General features: G+C 37.3%; 1 protein-coding gene across 8 annotated transcripts in view; it reads left to right on the forward strand.

The window, feature by feature from the left end:
- Positions 1-15,004, forward strand: part of SCLT1 (sodium channel and clathrin linker 1) — a 210,684-nt gene that overhangs the window by 117,001 nt on the left and 78,679 nt on the right. For all 8 annotated transcript variants that reach the window (XR_004625840.1, XR_004625838.1, XR_004625841.1 and 5 more), the window contains 3 exons: positions 1,029-1,100; positions 5,225-5,299; positions 7,897-8,042. Coding sequence is in view for 3 of the 8 variants with exons in the window: in XM_002925493.4 (XP_002925539.1) it covers positions 1,029-1,100; positions 5,225-5,299; positions 7,897-8,042 (293 nt within the window). In the remaining 5 variants the exon portion in view is untranslated. The remainder of the gene's footprint in view (positions 1-1,028; positions 1,101-5,224; positions 5,300-7,896; positions 8,043-15,004) is intronic.

Below are 15,004 nucleotides of genomic sequence, written 5' to 3' on the forward strand. Positions count from 1 at the left end.
ATAAAATATATGTCACGTAATAAAATGTCGATGTTATAAATGTTCTTAAGAAGGCTTACCTCGTGTTTTAGAAATAATCTATTTTATAAGATCCTAGAAAATTTCCAAAAATCTTTGGCTCATGAGTGTTTACTGGTGACATAGCATCAGTATCAGTATTCTTTGTGGTCTTTTTAAAAAGCATGAGGAGTTATTAGAAAAATACGTTGTCATAGGAGCCATCCCGATTAGATGTAACTAATTTTTCAAAATATTCGGTATACATAAACCGTACTGTTTCTGACGTAATTTAAAAGTTAATTGAAATAAGAGTTTTCCCCACAAAGTAATGTACTTAGTACTGAAATATGTGCAATATAAAAATATTCTTCTCTTTATAAAACAAAAGTGCCTTAAAAGTTATTATTTACATTTTTAGTGTGTAATTCAGTTTTTCTCTGACTTGCTCTATGGCAGGAGTTCTCAAGAAGTGTTGTTCAGAGAGTCTGCAAGGTCAAACCTAACTTTCATTTATTGTTTGCTTTTTTCATTCTCATTCTCTCATGAGTGTACAGTGTTGTTTACCAGAGGCTGATGATATGCAACAACATAATAGGTTGAACATAGAAGTAGATATGAGAATCTAGCTGTCTTCTACTGAGCCAGATATTAAGGAAATTTGCAAAAATGTAAAATAATACCATTCTAAATAATACCATTTCAATTTTGGAAAATACAGTTACTTTTCATTAAAAAAGTGTTATGTTATTTATGTTAACCCATAATGACTTATTTTCTTTGAGGAGATTAGTAAATATTTTGAGATTTTCCCAGTTTTCACTCCTAATATGGTAAATTTTAATAGAAATTCATTCTCCCTCCACTATCGTGGTTAAGTCTTGACTCTTTAATATACCATGTGCTTATTTATTTTTTATGACCTAAAAGTTACAATTTTATTTTTTATCAAAATTATTATTCTAAACATTTTTATTGGCCATTAATCATTTTTGAGAACCTAAACAATTTATAAATGTCTTAATTTACAGGTTGCAAGCACAAGAAAACAGTGTAATATACAGATTTCTCGACTAACAGAAGAACTTTCAGCCCTTCAAATGGTATGTTGGAAGATAGTCTTAATATTTTCTTCTGCATATTGATTAATTTAAAAGCCAGGATACATTTTAATATATCTTATAATGGGTATTCTTATAATGGGTATTCTTGTTCATTCAGAAGATACTTATTAAGCCAGGAATTATGCTAGATGCTTAAAGAGTAAAAATAAAAATAAATGTGTTACCTTGAAACTTAGGGTCTAGCAGGAAAGATGGACGGCATTTATCACATTTTACTACAGTTACTTTTTTTGACAACACACAGGGTGCTATTAAAGCACCCATGTGCAGCTGCTACCATATGCTGGGTTCATCTGGAAGACAAGGGAGAAAGAAAAAGTGTATATGATAGTGGGAAAGAAGAAAGAGAAGCTTCCCAAAAGAAATGAGTACTGAAGGATAAATAGGCAGAGAAAGGAAAAGAGTACTTGTGTGTCTAGTGGTAAATTAAATATGCAAATTTAACACTATGTAAATCCATAAGAAATGGAATTTAATAGCCTTGCTTACAGGGGAATAAAAGTAGGAGAATTTTCAGACATTGGGAAGATATTTTCCACTTTACAAACTCTAATATTTTCTGAATCTCTGTATCGCTTTTAATCTTGACTACAAAACTTAGCAATGAACTAGGTCTTGTAATAAATATATTGTGTTATGTTAGTTCTCTCTGTTTCCTATCTTCCTCCTTCCTTCTTCCTTTCTCTTTCTTTATGAGAATCTTACCTTTCCAATTGGATTGTAAATACCTCAAAGTAGAAGAGTCTTATGCATCTTTTTTATTTTCCCCATTGCCTACCACAGTGTTTTCACAGTATGTTTTTTAATAAATATTTATTGACTGATATTTAAACAACTCTGGAAGAAGGAGAACATTTTCCACATTCTACAAACTCTGTAATGTACATGTTGAGACTTTTGTCTTTGTGTATACAACCTGAGAGTAATAGAACAAGAAAGTGTTACTTTTTGTTTGTTTAATGTCATCTGTTTTAAGGATGAAGGAACATTAAGTAAAATCAATGGGATGCTGTGTGGCCAATTAGTCTTGTCTAATTATTTGTTGTTTTTCAGTTTTTCTTCCTCTTCTATCACCTTACTGTTTTGCTTGTTCTCTTACTTGGACTGATTTAGCCATCAACAGATTCACAGCTAGAAAAAGAAGGTCCTACCCTAGTCCAGCGTCATTTAATGGCTTGTAAACTCTGGAAGGACAAGAACATTATTTCTCTCTTTTCCCAAAAGAATGTGTGTTGGATAAGATCTGCAGAGATTTTAAAAATACTAACTCTTAACAACCACAACCAGAGTTATATAAACTCACTTTAGAGCAAAAAATTTTATTTCAGTTTATTACAAAAAGTATTTCTTATGATTTATAATAAAACAATTGTAATCCTTAGCTAAGTGGATTTCTCAGGCTCCTCCGCTATGAGCCTGCTCCTTCCTCTCCCACTCCCCCTGCTTGTGTTCCCTCTCTCACTGGCTGTCTTTATCTCTGTCCAATAAATAAATAAAATCTTTAAAAAAAAAATTTAAAAAAGGACTATTATACAAAATATACAAAGAACTCTTAAAACTCAACAGTAAGAAAGCAACTCAATTAGAAAGTGGACCAGAGATCTTGACACCCCACCAAAGAAAGTATACAGATGGCATATAAGCATATGAAAAAATGCTGCACATCATATTTCACCGGAGAAATGCAAACTAAAACAATAATGAACTGCTACTCATTACACCAAATATGTACCAGATATACCTATTACAATGGCCAAAATCCAGAACGCTGACACCACCAAATTCTGGGAAAGATGTGGAACAACAGGAATTCTCATTCATTGCTGGTGGGAATGCAAAATGGAATAGTCACTTTTGAAGGCATTTTGATGGTTTCTTACATAACTAAATATACTTTTATCATATGGTCCAACAAGTGCACTCCTTTGTATTTACCCAAAGGAGTTGAAAACTTATATCCACACAAAAACCTGAACGTGGATGTTTATAGGAGCTTTCTTCACAGTTGCCAAAACTTGGAAGTAACTAAGATGTCCTTTAGTTAGGCAGATGGACAGATAAACTGGTACATCTAGACAATGGGGTATTATCCAGCACTAAAAAGAAATGAGCTATCAAGCCATGAGAAGAGATGGAGGAAACTAAAATGCATATTACTAAGTGGAAGAAGCTAGTCTGAAGCGGTTACATACTGTTTGACTCCAACTGACATTCTGGGAAAGGCAAAACTATGGAGACAGTAAAAAGACATTATCAGGGGTTTAGGAGGAGAGAGGGATGAATAAGCATAGGTGAAGCACAGAGGATTTTTAGAACAGTGAAACTACTCTGTATGGTACTGTAACGGTGAGTATATGTCCTTATAAATTTGTCCAAACCCATAAAATGTACAGCACCAAGAGTGAACTCTAATGTAAACTATGGGCTTTGAGTGATAATGTTGTATCAGTGTAGGTTCATCAGTATTAATAAATGTACCACTACAGTGGGGGATGTTGAAAATGGGGGAGGGCTCTGCATATATGGGGGCAAGAGGTATAGCGGAAATCTCGAACTTCTCAATTTGCTGTTAACCTAAAACTCCTCTAAAAATAGTCTTTTAACAATCACACAAGATGAGTTATGAACATAGGAGAAATCCCAGATTTCACACCATAAAACCACCTTTTCATAGATTAGCAGTTTACTGTATGAACCTATATGGAACATTAAGGTTTCATTTTTTTGTATACTAATAATTGTGCTTTAATGAAAGATAGTAAATTTAGATTAATCATCTGATTAGTAACATAGAATTAAGGGTCTTCATTAGTAACATAGGGTTAAGGGTCTTCATTAGTAACATAGGGTTAAGGGTCTTCATTACATCTGATTGGTAACATAGGGTCTTCATTATAATCAGAATTCATTTGGGGTCACAGTTTAGAAGCTCATTTTAAAATTTAAAAACATTGATATACAGTTCTTCTGTAAAATAAAGTTACACTAAAGATAACTGAATACTGGTAATGTACTGCCTGTAAGGAGGTTCATCCAAAGCATAATTTACAATTAGTAGAAAATAATCACACCCATTCTCAAAAATAAATAAATAGATAAAAACAAATAGCTATGAGGAACCAGTCATCATAATGGTTGTTTTCAGTTTTACTCTTAGTTGCAAAATACTAAATTTTACCAACTGATTGATATGCTCGCTCAGTTTTACTGATTAAAATCTTTTGAGCAGAAATGTTTTATGGGGGCGCCTGGGTGGCACAGCGGTTGAGTGTCTGCCTTTGGCTCAGGGCGTGATCCCGGCGTTATGGGATCGAGCCCCACATCAGGCTCCTCTGCTATGATTCTGCTTCTTCCTCTCCCACTCCGCCTGCTTGTGTTCCCTCTCTCGCTGGCTGTCTCTATCTCTGTCAAATAAATAAATAAAATCTTTAAAAAAAAAAAAGAAAGAAAGAAATGCTTTATGATCTTGTGTCCATTGGCTCTTTTTCCTTTTTTTTTTTTTTTTGAGAGAAAATGTGAGCGGGGGAAGGGAGGAGGGGAGAGGGCAGAGGGAGAGAGAGAATCTTGAGCAGACTCCCCACTGAACACAGAGCCCAATGTGGGACTTGATCTCACAACCCTAAGATCATGACCTAGGGCAAAATCAAGAGTCACACGCTTACCAACTGAGCCACCGAGGCGCCCCTTGGCTCTTTATAAGTTTTGCAAAAAAAAAAAAAAAAAGATTTAGAATTTATAAACCTGTGTGCATGTTAGGCCACAGGTTATCCTCAGGGTGTTCTGTCACTGTCCAGTTCTGTGTTACCTTTTAAATTATGTGATAAGAGTGTATGAATAAAACAAAATGAGAAAAGGGTCTCATTTTTTTCTCTCTGGAATCCCTGAACCTCTGTCACCAATTTAGCATGTTAACTTAGAACTCCTGAGATAGGTAGCTCTTTGAAGATGGAGGTTTTTTGTTTTTGTTTTTGTTTAATAATAAATATGGTCCTGCTGTATTGATAGGGTAAGTATGGTATTGTTTTGAACAAATCATTTTACTTATCCATTTTTTCTTAAGATTTTACAAATATATTTATTTACAATACGAATTGAATTTGTAGGAGTGTGCTGAAAAACAAAGCCAAATTGAACGAGCCATTAGGGAGAAAAAAGCAATGGAAGAAGAACTAGAAAAGGTAAAAAAGAAAAAATACCTACCTAAAACTCAACTGCAAATGCTTACTATTACTCTTCACTTTCATCGCACTATCTACTAGCAACCCCTACATTGTAAGTGTTTTTATTTGGAATATATTCACAGTCGCACTTAAATAGTAGTATTGCCTGAATACATTTCTTTATAAGAGTGGCCACAGTATTTGTACTTTTTACTTGAAAGTATGAATTTTATGAAGTAGCTATTTTTCTTGTTTAAACTTCATCCCAATAATAAATTTTACTTGGTCTCCCTTCTGTTTTTAAATTTAATGAAAACTTTTATTGGGTTTAAGCCATCTATAAAAATAAGTATATATAATCAGAAAATTGTAGCATTACTCTGATTTTAACCTTTTAAAAGTATAGATTTTTATTTCTTAAGTAGGAAAACATTACCCCAATGATATTTGAAAAAAATAATGTGAAAAGTCAGAAAATATCCCACTCTTTTAAAATGCCTTGGGAAAAAAGGGAAATGAAACTTGATGCAGCATAATACTGTGTTTTAAGTGCTGCATTAGAAACTTTCATAGAGGTTAAGTAACTTACCCATGCTAACAAATACTAAATGGTAGAGTCAGAATTTGATTTTCAAAGAGCTATGTAGTATTAAAAGCATGTGACGTATCTGTATTATTGACATAAAAAGATCATGACATCAGATAGTAAAAGAGTCACTTACAAAGCAGCACATAGCAAAAGTATGTATGTCTTGTTCCAGGTAGAACCTTTATGGTCACCAGTCTCCTGTGAAGTTGGTTCCTTCTGAGTTCCTTCTGTTATGGAATAGGGATCGATCCCATTTGGATTGCTACCTGCTGTACATCATGGCTGGGATGAATTTTTTAAAATCATATGGCAGAGATTAAAGAATAGGCTTAATTGAGGAAATGTAAAATAAGACTAAAGACAACAGGTAAAGAAAAGGCACAGGTCCCTCCTTCTCCCACTGTTCCAGACAAGTGTGCTGAAGTCAAAGCACTGCTATATAGAGATATAGATAATATAGATATAGATATGTCTGTATTTTAGAGTGGGACATTAACTTGCTGATATTCTACCTTTTTATAGAACAGAAGTGACAAAGCAGTCTCTTCAGTGGGAGAAGATACATGTTGCTTGGCCAGACAGTCTGGATTTAGAGGGTAGCTATGGGTAGAATTTGTCTGAAAATGTGAGCTGCTTAGCACCTGGAGACTTTACAGTTCTTGTGATGTTACAGCCCCTGTGTTGTGGTAGGAAGCCTAGTCTCAAAAGAAATTGAGCATGGGTATACCCACTCCTTTTGGGAAAAGGCACCCCCATTTCAGTTAGATTATGGTCTAGTTAACCCAGAGTAAGATTATGGAATCACTTTCAGATAGTTCTGTTTATTGCACCATAGCATATATCTGTATTTTTTATTTTTTTATTTTTTTTATTTTTTTTTAAAGATTTTATTTATTTATTTGACAGAGATAGAGACAGCCAGCGAGAGGGGGAACACAAGCAGGGGGAGTGGGAGAGGAAGAAGCAGGCTCATAGCAGAGGAGCCTGATGTGGGGCTCGATCCCATAACGCCGGGATCACGCCCTGAGCCGAAGGCAGACGCCCAACCGCTGTGCCACCCAGGCGTCCCTATATCTGTATTTTTTAATATCAGAATACAGAATTGTCTTTTTTTTTAAGATTTTATTTATTTGAGAGAGAGAACATGCATGAGCAGACTTGCTGCTGAGCAGAGAGCCGAAAGTGGGACTCAGTCCCAGGATGCCAAGATCATTACCTGAGTCAAAGGCAGACACTTAACCAACTGAGCCACCCAGGCATGCCTGAATATAGAATTGTCTTAAAGGGTGTTCAAGACAATTTAATCAAAACAGCTTTCTCCAATTGGTGACATTTAGAGTATTTTTTATTTCAGCTATTTTACATTTCTTTTTAAAATATTGAAATTATCCCCAGGACCAAATGGCTTCACAAACATATCTACCAGACAGTTAAAGAGTTAATACCTATTATTCTCAAACTATTCCAAAAAACAGAGAAGGAAGGAAACCTTCCAAATTCGCTCTCTGAGGCCAGCATCGCCCTGATACCAAAACCAGATAAAGACACTACTAAAAAGAACTGCAGGCCCATATCCCTGTTGAACATGGATGTAAAAATTCTCAATAAAAATACTAGCAAACTGAATCCAGCAATACATTAAAAAAATCATTCACCATGATCAAGTGAGATTTATTCCTGGGTTGCAAGGGTGGTTTAATATTTGCAAATCAATCAACATGATACATCACATTAATAAAAGAAAAGAGAAAATAAAAATTTAAAAAATAAGATATTAAAACTATTTAAATGGTTTACAGTGAGCATGAATACTTTCAAAAAATAAGCAATTTTATGTCAGTTTTCAGCATTTTATTTTATAAATATGAAATAACCAAAATTACTGATGTCTTACTATGTGACAATGGGAACAGATGAACACATGATTATGAAGTTTTATTTATCATTCATTTCAGTTTCTAAACTGTGTAATTTCTTAAGACACTTTTCTTCTGTAAGGTAATATACATATAATCTTCTTTTACAGATTTACCGTGAAGGCAGAGTAAATGAAGGAGATTACAGAAAACTAGAAGAAATGCACCAAAGATGCCTGGTTGCAGAGCGTTCAAAAGATGATCTTCAGCTAAGACTTAAGACAGCAGAAAATAAAATAAAACAACTTGAAATAAAGTAAGTTATTCTTTTCTATTTTCTGTTAACGTTTTCAGAATTCATACACTTTCTGACAGACTCTTTACTTTTTTTAAATAGGACTTACATATATGTTGAAAAAAAACTTTTTAGTACCAAATAGAATTTTTTTAAGCTTCTTTTTTTTTTTTAAGATTTTATTTATTTTACAAAGAGAGAGAGAGAGCACAAGCAGGGAGAGCAGCAGGCAGAGAGAGAGGGATAAGCAGGCCCCCTGCTGAGCAAGGAGCCCGATGTGGGGCTCGATCCCAGGACCCTGGGATCATGATCTGAGCCGAAGGCAGACGCTTAACCAACTGAGCCACCCAGGCACCCTTTAAGCTTATTTCTGAAAACTAATTTCCTCAGGAAGAAAAGATTTAACAGTATTACACCATTTTATTTTAGATTTCTCCCTTCTGGCAGTTAAATAGAATGCTCATAAGATTGGGTTTTTTCATACTAACTATGCAGGGTTTACAGTAGCTTCCTTATAATTATTGCTTTTATACTCAGTTTATACTTAACATTTCTTTTGTTGTTGAATATTTTATAATAATCCATCATGCTTATTTATTACATTGTCTATTAAAATGGTAAATTTACAGTCTGGCATATCCCTTCTGAATAATTTTCTACCTTTTCCCCCCAGAGTGTTACTTAATACAGTAAAACTTAATTTGAATTGCATGAAATCTCAATCTGTTACAGAATATGTTTAATAGATATTTTAAAAATAAAGACTAATAATGTCAGCAATACAGTGGAATGAATTGGAGGTACCCAGCCCATGTCCCTCCACAGAAAAATATATGAAAGGCATCCCTGGACAAAAGTGCCTTTGTGAGAGCTTTGGGATCCAGGTGGGAGATTACAAAACACTGTTGAAGCCCAAAAACAGGGAGGGAAGCTTGCACACCAGTGGCAGTGCACTCTATGGTCCTGTCTATGGACCAGAGCAGCCCCATGTCCCTATGGTCTTGGCTCTAGCCCTACTTGTCCGCAGTCCTATACCTGGCCCCCTCCACCAAGGGACTCAGCAGAAGCCATCCCTGTGGGTACTTCAGGTAACAGGTCTGCCAGCCTCAGAGCTGACTGTGGTCCCTGCATCTAGGCTCTAGTTCCACTTTCCTATGGTCTGGAGGCGGTTCTGTCCTCTCAGGAACCAGCCCAGTGAACTGATGGGAGTACTTACTAATAGTTGCCCAGCAGAAGTCACACCTGTCTGCAGACATAACAAAAACCACAAGACATGGATCCAGCACTTCTCTACCACAGTTTGAGGTAGTCTTTCATGGCCAGGGAGCCACCCAAAAGACCCAGCAGAAGCCACACTTGTAGATGCTTCTAGTTACACACCCGCTGGCCTCAGACCTGACTGCAATCCCTGAGGCAGTCTTGTGACCCAGCTTTAGTCCCACTATACCACAGTCCAAAAGTCCTACCCACCCATGGACCAGCCCAGTGACATTACAGGAAGGACCCTTAGGAACCCATGGGACACAGCACCTGACTGTCCCCCTTATTACATGCTTGCCAGCCATGAACCTAGCAATAGACACATGATATGGTTTCAGCCTTGCTCAACCACAATCCCAGAAGCAGCCCCATCAGTTGTAGGACTTGGCGGGAGAAAGTCTACCTGCCAAAATCAGTCTGTAAAGGCTGGAAGAGGAATCTGCTTCTTCAAATACACAGATACCAAGAAAGAATCAGGCAAATATGTCAACACCAAAGGAAACTAATAAAGCTATGCTAACTGACCCAAAAGAAATGGAGATCCATGAACTGCTTGACAAAAATTTTAAATGTTGTCTTAAACTCAGTGGACTATGAGAGAACACATTCAGCTAAATGAAATCAGAAAAATGATACATGAACAAAATGAGAAGTTTAACAAAGAAATAGAAACCATTAAAAAGAAGCAAACAGAAATCCTGGAGCTAAAGAACTGAACTGAAAAATTCTGTAGAGTTTCAGCAGCAGGCTCGATCATGCAGAAGAAAATCAGCAAACTTGAAGGTAGCTGGTTTGAAATCTTCCAGTTAGAAGAAGAAAGAATGAAAGAGTGAAGAAAACCTACAGGAGTTATGGAACATCTTAAACCAATATACACATTATGAAAATAGAAGGAGCACAGAATGAAAAAGGAACAGAAAGTTTATAAAGAAATAATAATAGAATACTTCCAAAATCTGGGGAGGGAGTTGACATCCAGATCCATGACACCCAAAGAATCACAAATAAGCTCAACATCAAGAGGTCTTCACTTAGACACATTCTAATCAAATTGCCAAAAATAAAAGAATTTTGAAAACAGGAAGTGATTCATCACCTACAAGGGACTCCCCCACAACCCCTATAAAACTATCAATGGATTTCTTAGAAGAAACCTTATAGCAGAGAGAGAGTGGTATAATATATTCAAAGTACTGAAAGAAAAAAACTGCAAACCAGGAATACTATACCCAACAAGGTTGTTCATCAGAAATGAAGGAGAGATTAAAAATTTTCTAAGACAAAAGCTCAAAAGGGGGTGCATCGCCATTAGAGTTGCTGTATAAGAAATGCTAAAGCGTTTTTCAAGTGAAAATGAAAGGATACTAATTAGCAGCATAAAAATATATGAAAGTATAAAACTCACTGGTAAAAGTAGGTAATGGTCAAACTCAGAATACTCTGAATATAGTAGTAGTATATAAATCACTTTTAACTCTAATATAGAAGTTAAAAGATAAGAGTATTAAAAATAATAGAGACACAATGAGTTAATTGATATACAATATAAAAATATGTATGACATCAGTAACAAAAATGTGAGCCTCATGCTAATGAGAAAAAATGTAGACACACAAAAGATAAAGAGAAAGGAATGAAAGCAACTACTATAAAAATTCAACAAATCACAAAAAACACAAATAGGAATAAAGGAACAAAGAAACTGCAAAACAGAAAACAGTTAATAAAATCACAATAGTTATTATCTGTTAATAATTACTTTTAATTTAAGTGGATTAAATTATCTAATCGAAGGGGTCGGAAAAAGGTGGCGGAGGATTAGGGGACCTTTTTTCAGCTGGTCCCCTGAATCGAGCTGGACATCTACCAGATCATTCTGAACACCCATGAAATCAGCCCAAGAAATAGGAAGATACATCAGGATCTCTACAAACGAACATCCCCAGTGCTAAGTATTGAGGTGAGAAGTGGGGAGCCGTGAATCCCCGCACAGATATCGGAAGACAAACAGAAGGGGGGAGGAGCTGCCAAGCACAGGCGCCGGGAAGCAGTAGCCACCTGCACTGGGGAGCAAGCGGATTTGTGGACCAGAACCCACAGGAAAGCGGACTGACACCGTGAGCCCATGAACACACACGCAACCAGACTGAAAACCGGAGCTCCGGAGCGCACACTCAAAGTAGACTGAAACCGGGAGCTCAGGAGTACACGCAACCAGACTGAAAACCGGAGTTCCGGAGCGCTCCCCGGAACCGAAACCGGGAGCTCAGGAGCACGCGCATGTCCAAACTGAAAACCAGAGCTCCAGAGCGCACACTTGAACTAGACTGAATCCAGGAGCTCGGGAGGGAGCGTGCGCGCGACCAGACTGGAAACTGGTGCTCCGGAGTGCACGCGAACCGCACTGAAACAGGGAGCTCGAGAGCGTGCGCGGGACTGGGGGTGGCTGGCAGTGTTAGAAGCGCAAAGGACAGAGACGTGCCGACCCTGGAAGCGAAGGCTGGGAGATTGGCTGTGGGACGCATAACCCCGAACGCTGAGGGGTTTTTTTAGCAGCACCATTAGAAGCAGAGTTAAAGTGGCCAGGAGAGCTCAGTGGATAGTGGACTGCGATCTCTCTGTTCTGAGACAGAGGCTGGGATACGGCCACTGCTGCTATGACTCTCAGAAGAGTCACAGAAAACCTCCAGGGAAAGCTGCCAGAGAACAAAATAAAAATTATGAATTCATAATAAAATTATGAATGAAAGGGGAGAGATCACGACCAACACCAATGAAATAGGAAGGATCATTGGAAACTTTTATCAACAGCTTTATGCCAATAAATTAAACAACCTGGAAGAAATGGATGCCTTCCTGGAAACCTATAAACCACCAAGTCTGAAACAGGAAGAAATTGATTATTTAAACAGACCGATTAATTATGAAGAGATTGAAGCAGTGATCAAAAATCTCCCCAAAAACGAGTCCAGGGCCTGACGGATTCCCCGGGGAATTCTACCAAGCATTCAAAGAAGAAATAATACCTATTCTCCTGAAGCTGTTTCATAAAATAGAAACAGAAGGAAAACTACCAAACTCATTCTATGAGGCCAGTATTCCCTTGATCCCCAAACCAGGCAAAGACCCCATCAAAAAGGAGAATTACAGACCAGTATTCCTGATGAATATGGACGCCAAAATTCTCAACAAGATGCTAGCTACTAGGATCCAACAGTACATGAAAAGGATTATTCATCAAGACCAAGTGGGATTCATCCCTGGGATGCAAGGGTGGTTCAACATTCGCAAATTGATCAGTCTGATAGATCATATCAACAAGAAAAGAGTCCAGAACCATATGAGCCTCTCAATTGATGCAGAAAAAGCATTTGACAAAATACAGCATCCTTTCCTGATTAAAACCCTTCAGAGTGTAGGGATAGAGGGTACATTCCTCAATTTCATAAAAACCATCTATGAAAAGCCTACAGCGAATTTCATTCTCAATGGGGAAAAGATGAAAGCCTTTCCCTTAAGATCAGGAACACGACAAGGATGCCCACTCTCGCCATTATTATTCAACATAGTACTAGAAGTCCTTGCAACAGCAATCAGACAACAAAAAGGGATAAAAGGTATCCAAATTGGCAAAGAAGAAGTCAAACTGTCTCTCTTCACAGATGACATGATGCTCTATATAGAAAACCCAAAAGACTCCACCCCCAAACTACTAGAACTTATAGAGCAATTCAGTAATGTGGCGGGATACAAAACCAATGCTCAGAAATCAGTTGCATTTCTATACATGAACAATGAGACTGAAGAAAGAGAAATTAGGGAATCCATTCCATTTACAATAGTGCCAAAAATCATACATTATCTCGGAATTAACTTAACCAGAGACGTAAAGGATCTATATTCTAGAAACTACAAATCACTCTTGAAAGACATTGAAGAAGACACAAAAGGATGGGAAGATATCCCATGCTCATGGATTGGAAGAATAAACATAGTTAAAATGTCTGTGCTACCCAGAGCAATCTACACTTTCAATGCTATCCCGATCAAAATACCGAGGACATTTTTCAAAGAACTGGAACAAATAGTCCTTAAATTTGTATGGAAACAGAAAAGGCCCAGAATCTCCAAGGAACTGTTGAAAAGGAAAAACAAAGCTGGGGGCATCACAATGCCGGATTTCGAGCTGTACTACAAAGCTGTGATCACAAAGACAGCATGGTACTGGCACAAAAACAGACACATAGACCAATGGAACAGAATAGAGAACCCAGAAATGGACCCTTGGCTGTATGGGCAACTAATCTTTGATAAAGCAGGAAAAAGCATCCGGTGGAAAAAAGACAGTCTCTTCAATAAATGGTGCTGGGAAAATTGGACAGCTACATGCAAAAGAATGAAACTTGACCACTCTCACACCACACACAAACATAAACTCCAAATGGATGAAAGACCTCGATGTGAGACAGGAATCCATCAAAATCCTAGAGGAGAACATAGGCTGCAACCTCTTTGACATCGGCCACAGCAACTTTTTTTCATGACACATCTCCAAAGGCAAGAGAAACAAAAGATAAAATGAACTTGTGGGACTTCATCAAGATAAGAAGCTTCTGCACAGCCAAAGAAACAGTCAAAAAAACTAAGAGGCAGCCCACGGAATGGGAGAAGATATTTGCAAATGACACTACAGATAAAAGACTGGTATCCAAGATCTACAAAGAACTTCTCAAACTCAATACACGAGAAACAAATAAATCAAAAAATGGGCAGAAGATATGAACAGACACTTTTCCAGTGAAGACATACAATTGGCTCACAGACACGTGAAAAAATGTTCAAATCTTTAGTCATCAGGGAAATTCAAATCAAAACCACATTGAGATACCACCTTACACCAGTTAGAATAGCAAAAATTGACACAGCAAGAAACAACAAATGTTGGAGAGGATGTGGAGAAAGGGCATCCCTCTTACACTCTTGGTGGGAATGCAAGCTGGTACAGCCACTTTGGAAAACAGTGTGGAGGTCCCTTAAAAAGTTAAAAATAGAGCTATCCTCTTATCCAGTGATTGGCACTACTGGGTATTTACCCCAAAGATGCAGATGTAGTGAAGAGAAGGGCCATATGCACCCCAGTGTTCATAGCAGCATTGTCCACAATAGCTAATTGTGGAAGGAGCTGAGTGCCCCTCAACAGATGACTGGATTAAGAAGATGTGGTCCATATATACAATGGAATATTACTCAGCCATCAGAAAGATCAATTACCCAATATTTGCAGCAACATGGATGGGACTGGAGGAGATTATGCTAAGTGAAATAAGTCAAGCAGAGAAAGACAATTATCATATGGATTCATTCATTTATGGAACATAAGAAATAGCAGGAAGATCAGTAAGAGAAGGAAGGGAAGAATGAAGGGGGGTAAACAGAAGGGGGAATAAACCATGAGAGACAATGGACTCTGGGAAACAAACTGAGGGTTTCAGAGGGGTGGTGGGTGAGGGGTTGGGATAGGCCAGTGATGGGTATAGAGGAGGGCACATATTGCATGGAGCACTGGGTGTTATACGCAAATAGTGAATCGTGGAACACTACATCAAAAACTAAGGTTATATTGCATGGTGACTAATATAATAAAAAATTGTTATATAAAAAAATAAAATGTAACTGGTTAAAAAAAATTATCTGATCAAAAGACATAGACTAAATGGATTAGA

The sequence above is a fragment of the Ailuropoda melanoleuca genome, chromosome 5 (assembly GCF_002007445.2).
Source record: "Ailuropoda melanoleuca isolate Jingjing chromosome 5, ASM200744v2, whole genome shotgun sequence".
Lineage (NCBI taxonomy): Eukaryota > Metazoa > Chordata > Mammalia > Carnivora > Ursidae > Ailuropoda > Ailuropoda melanoleuca.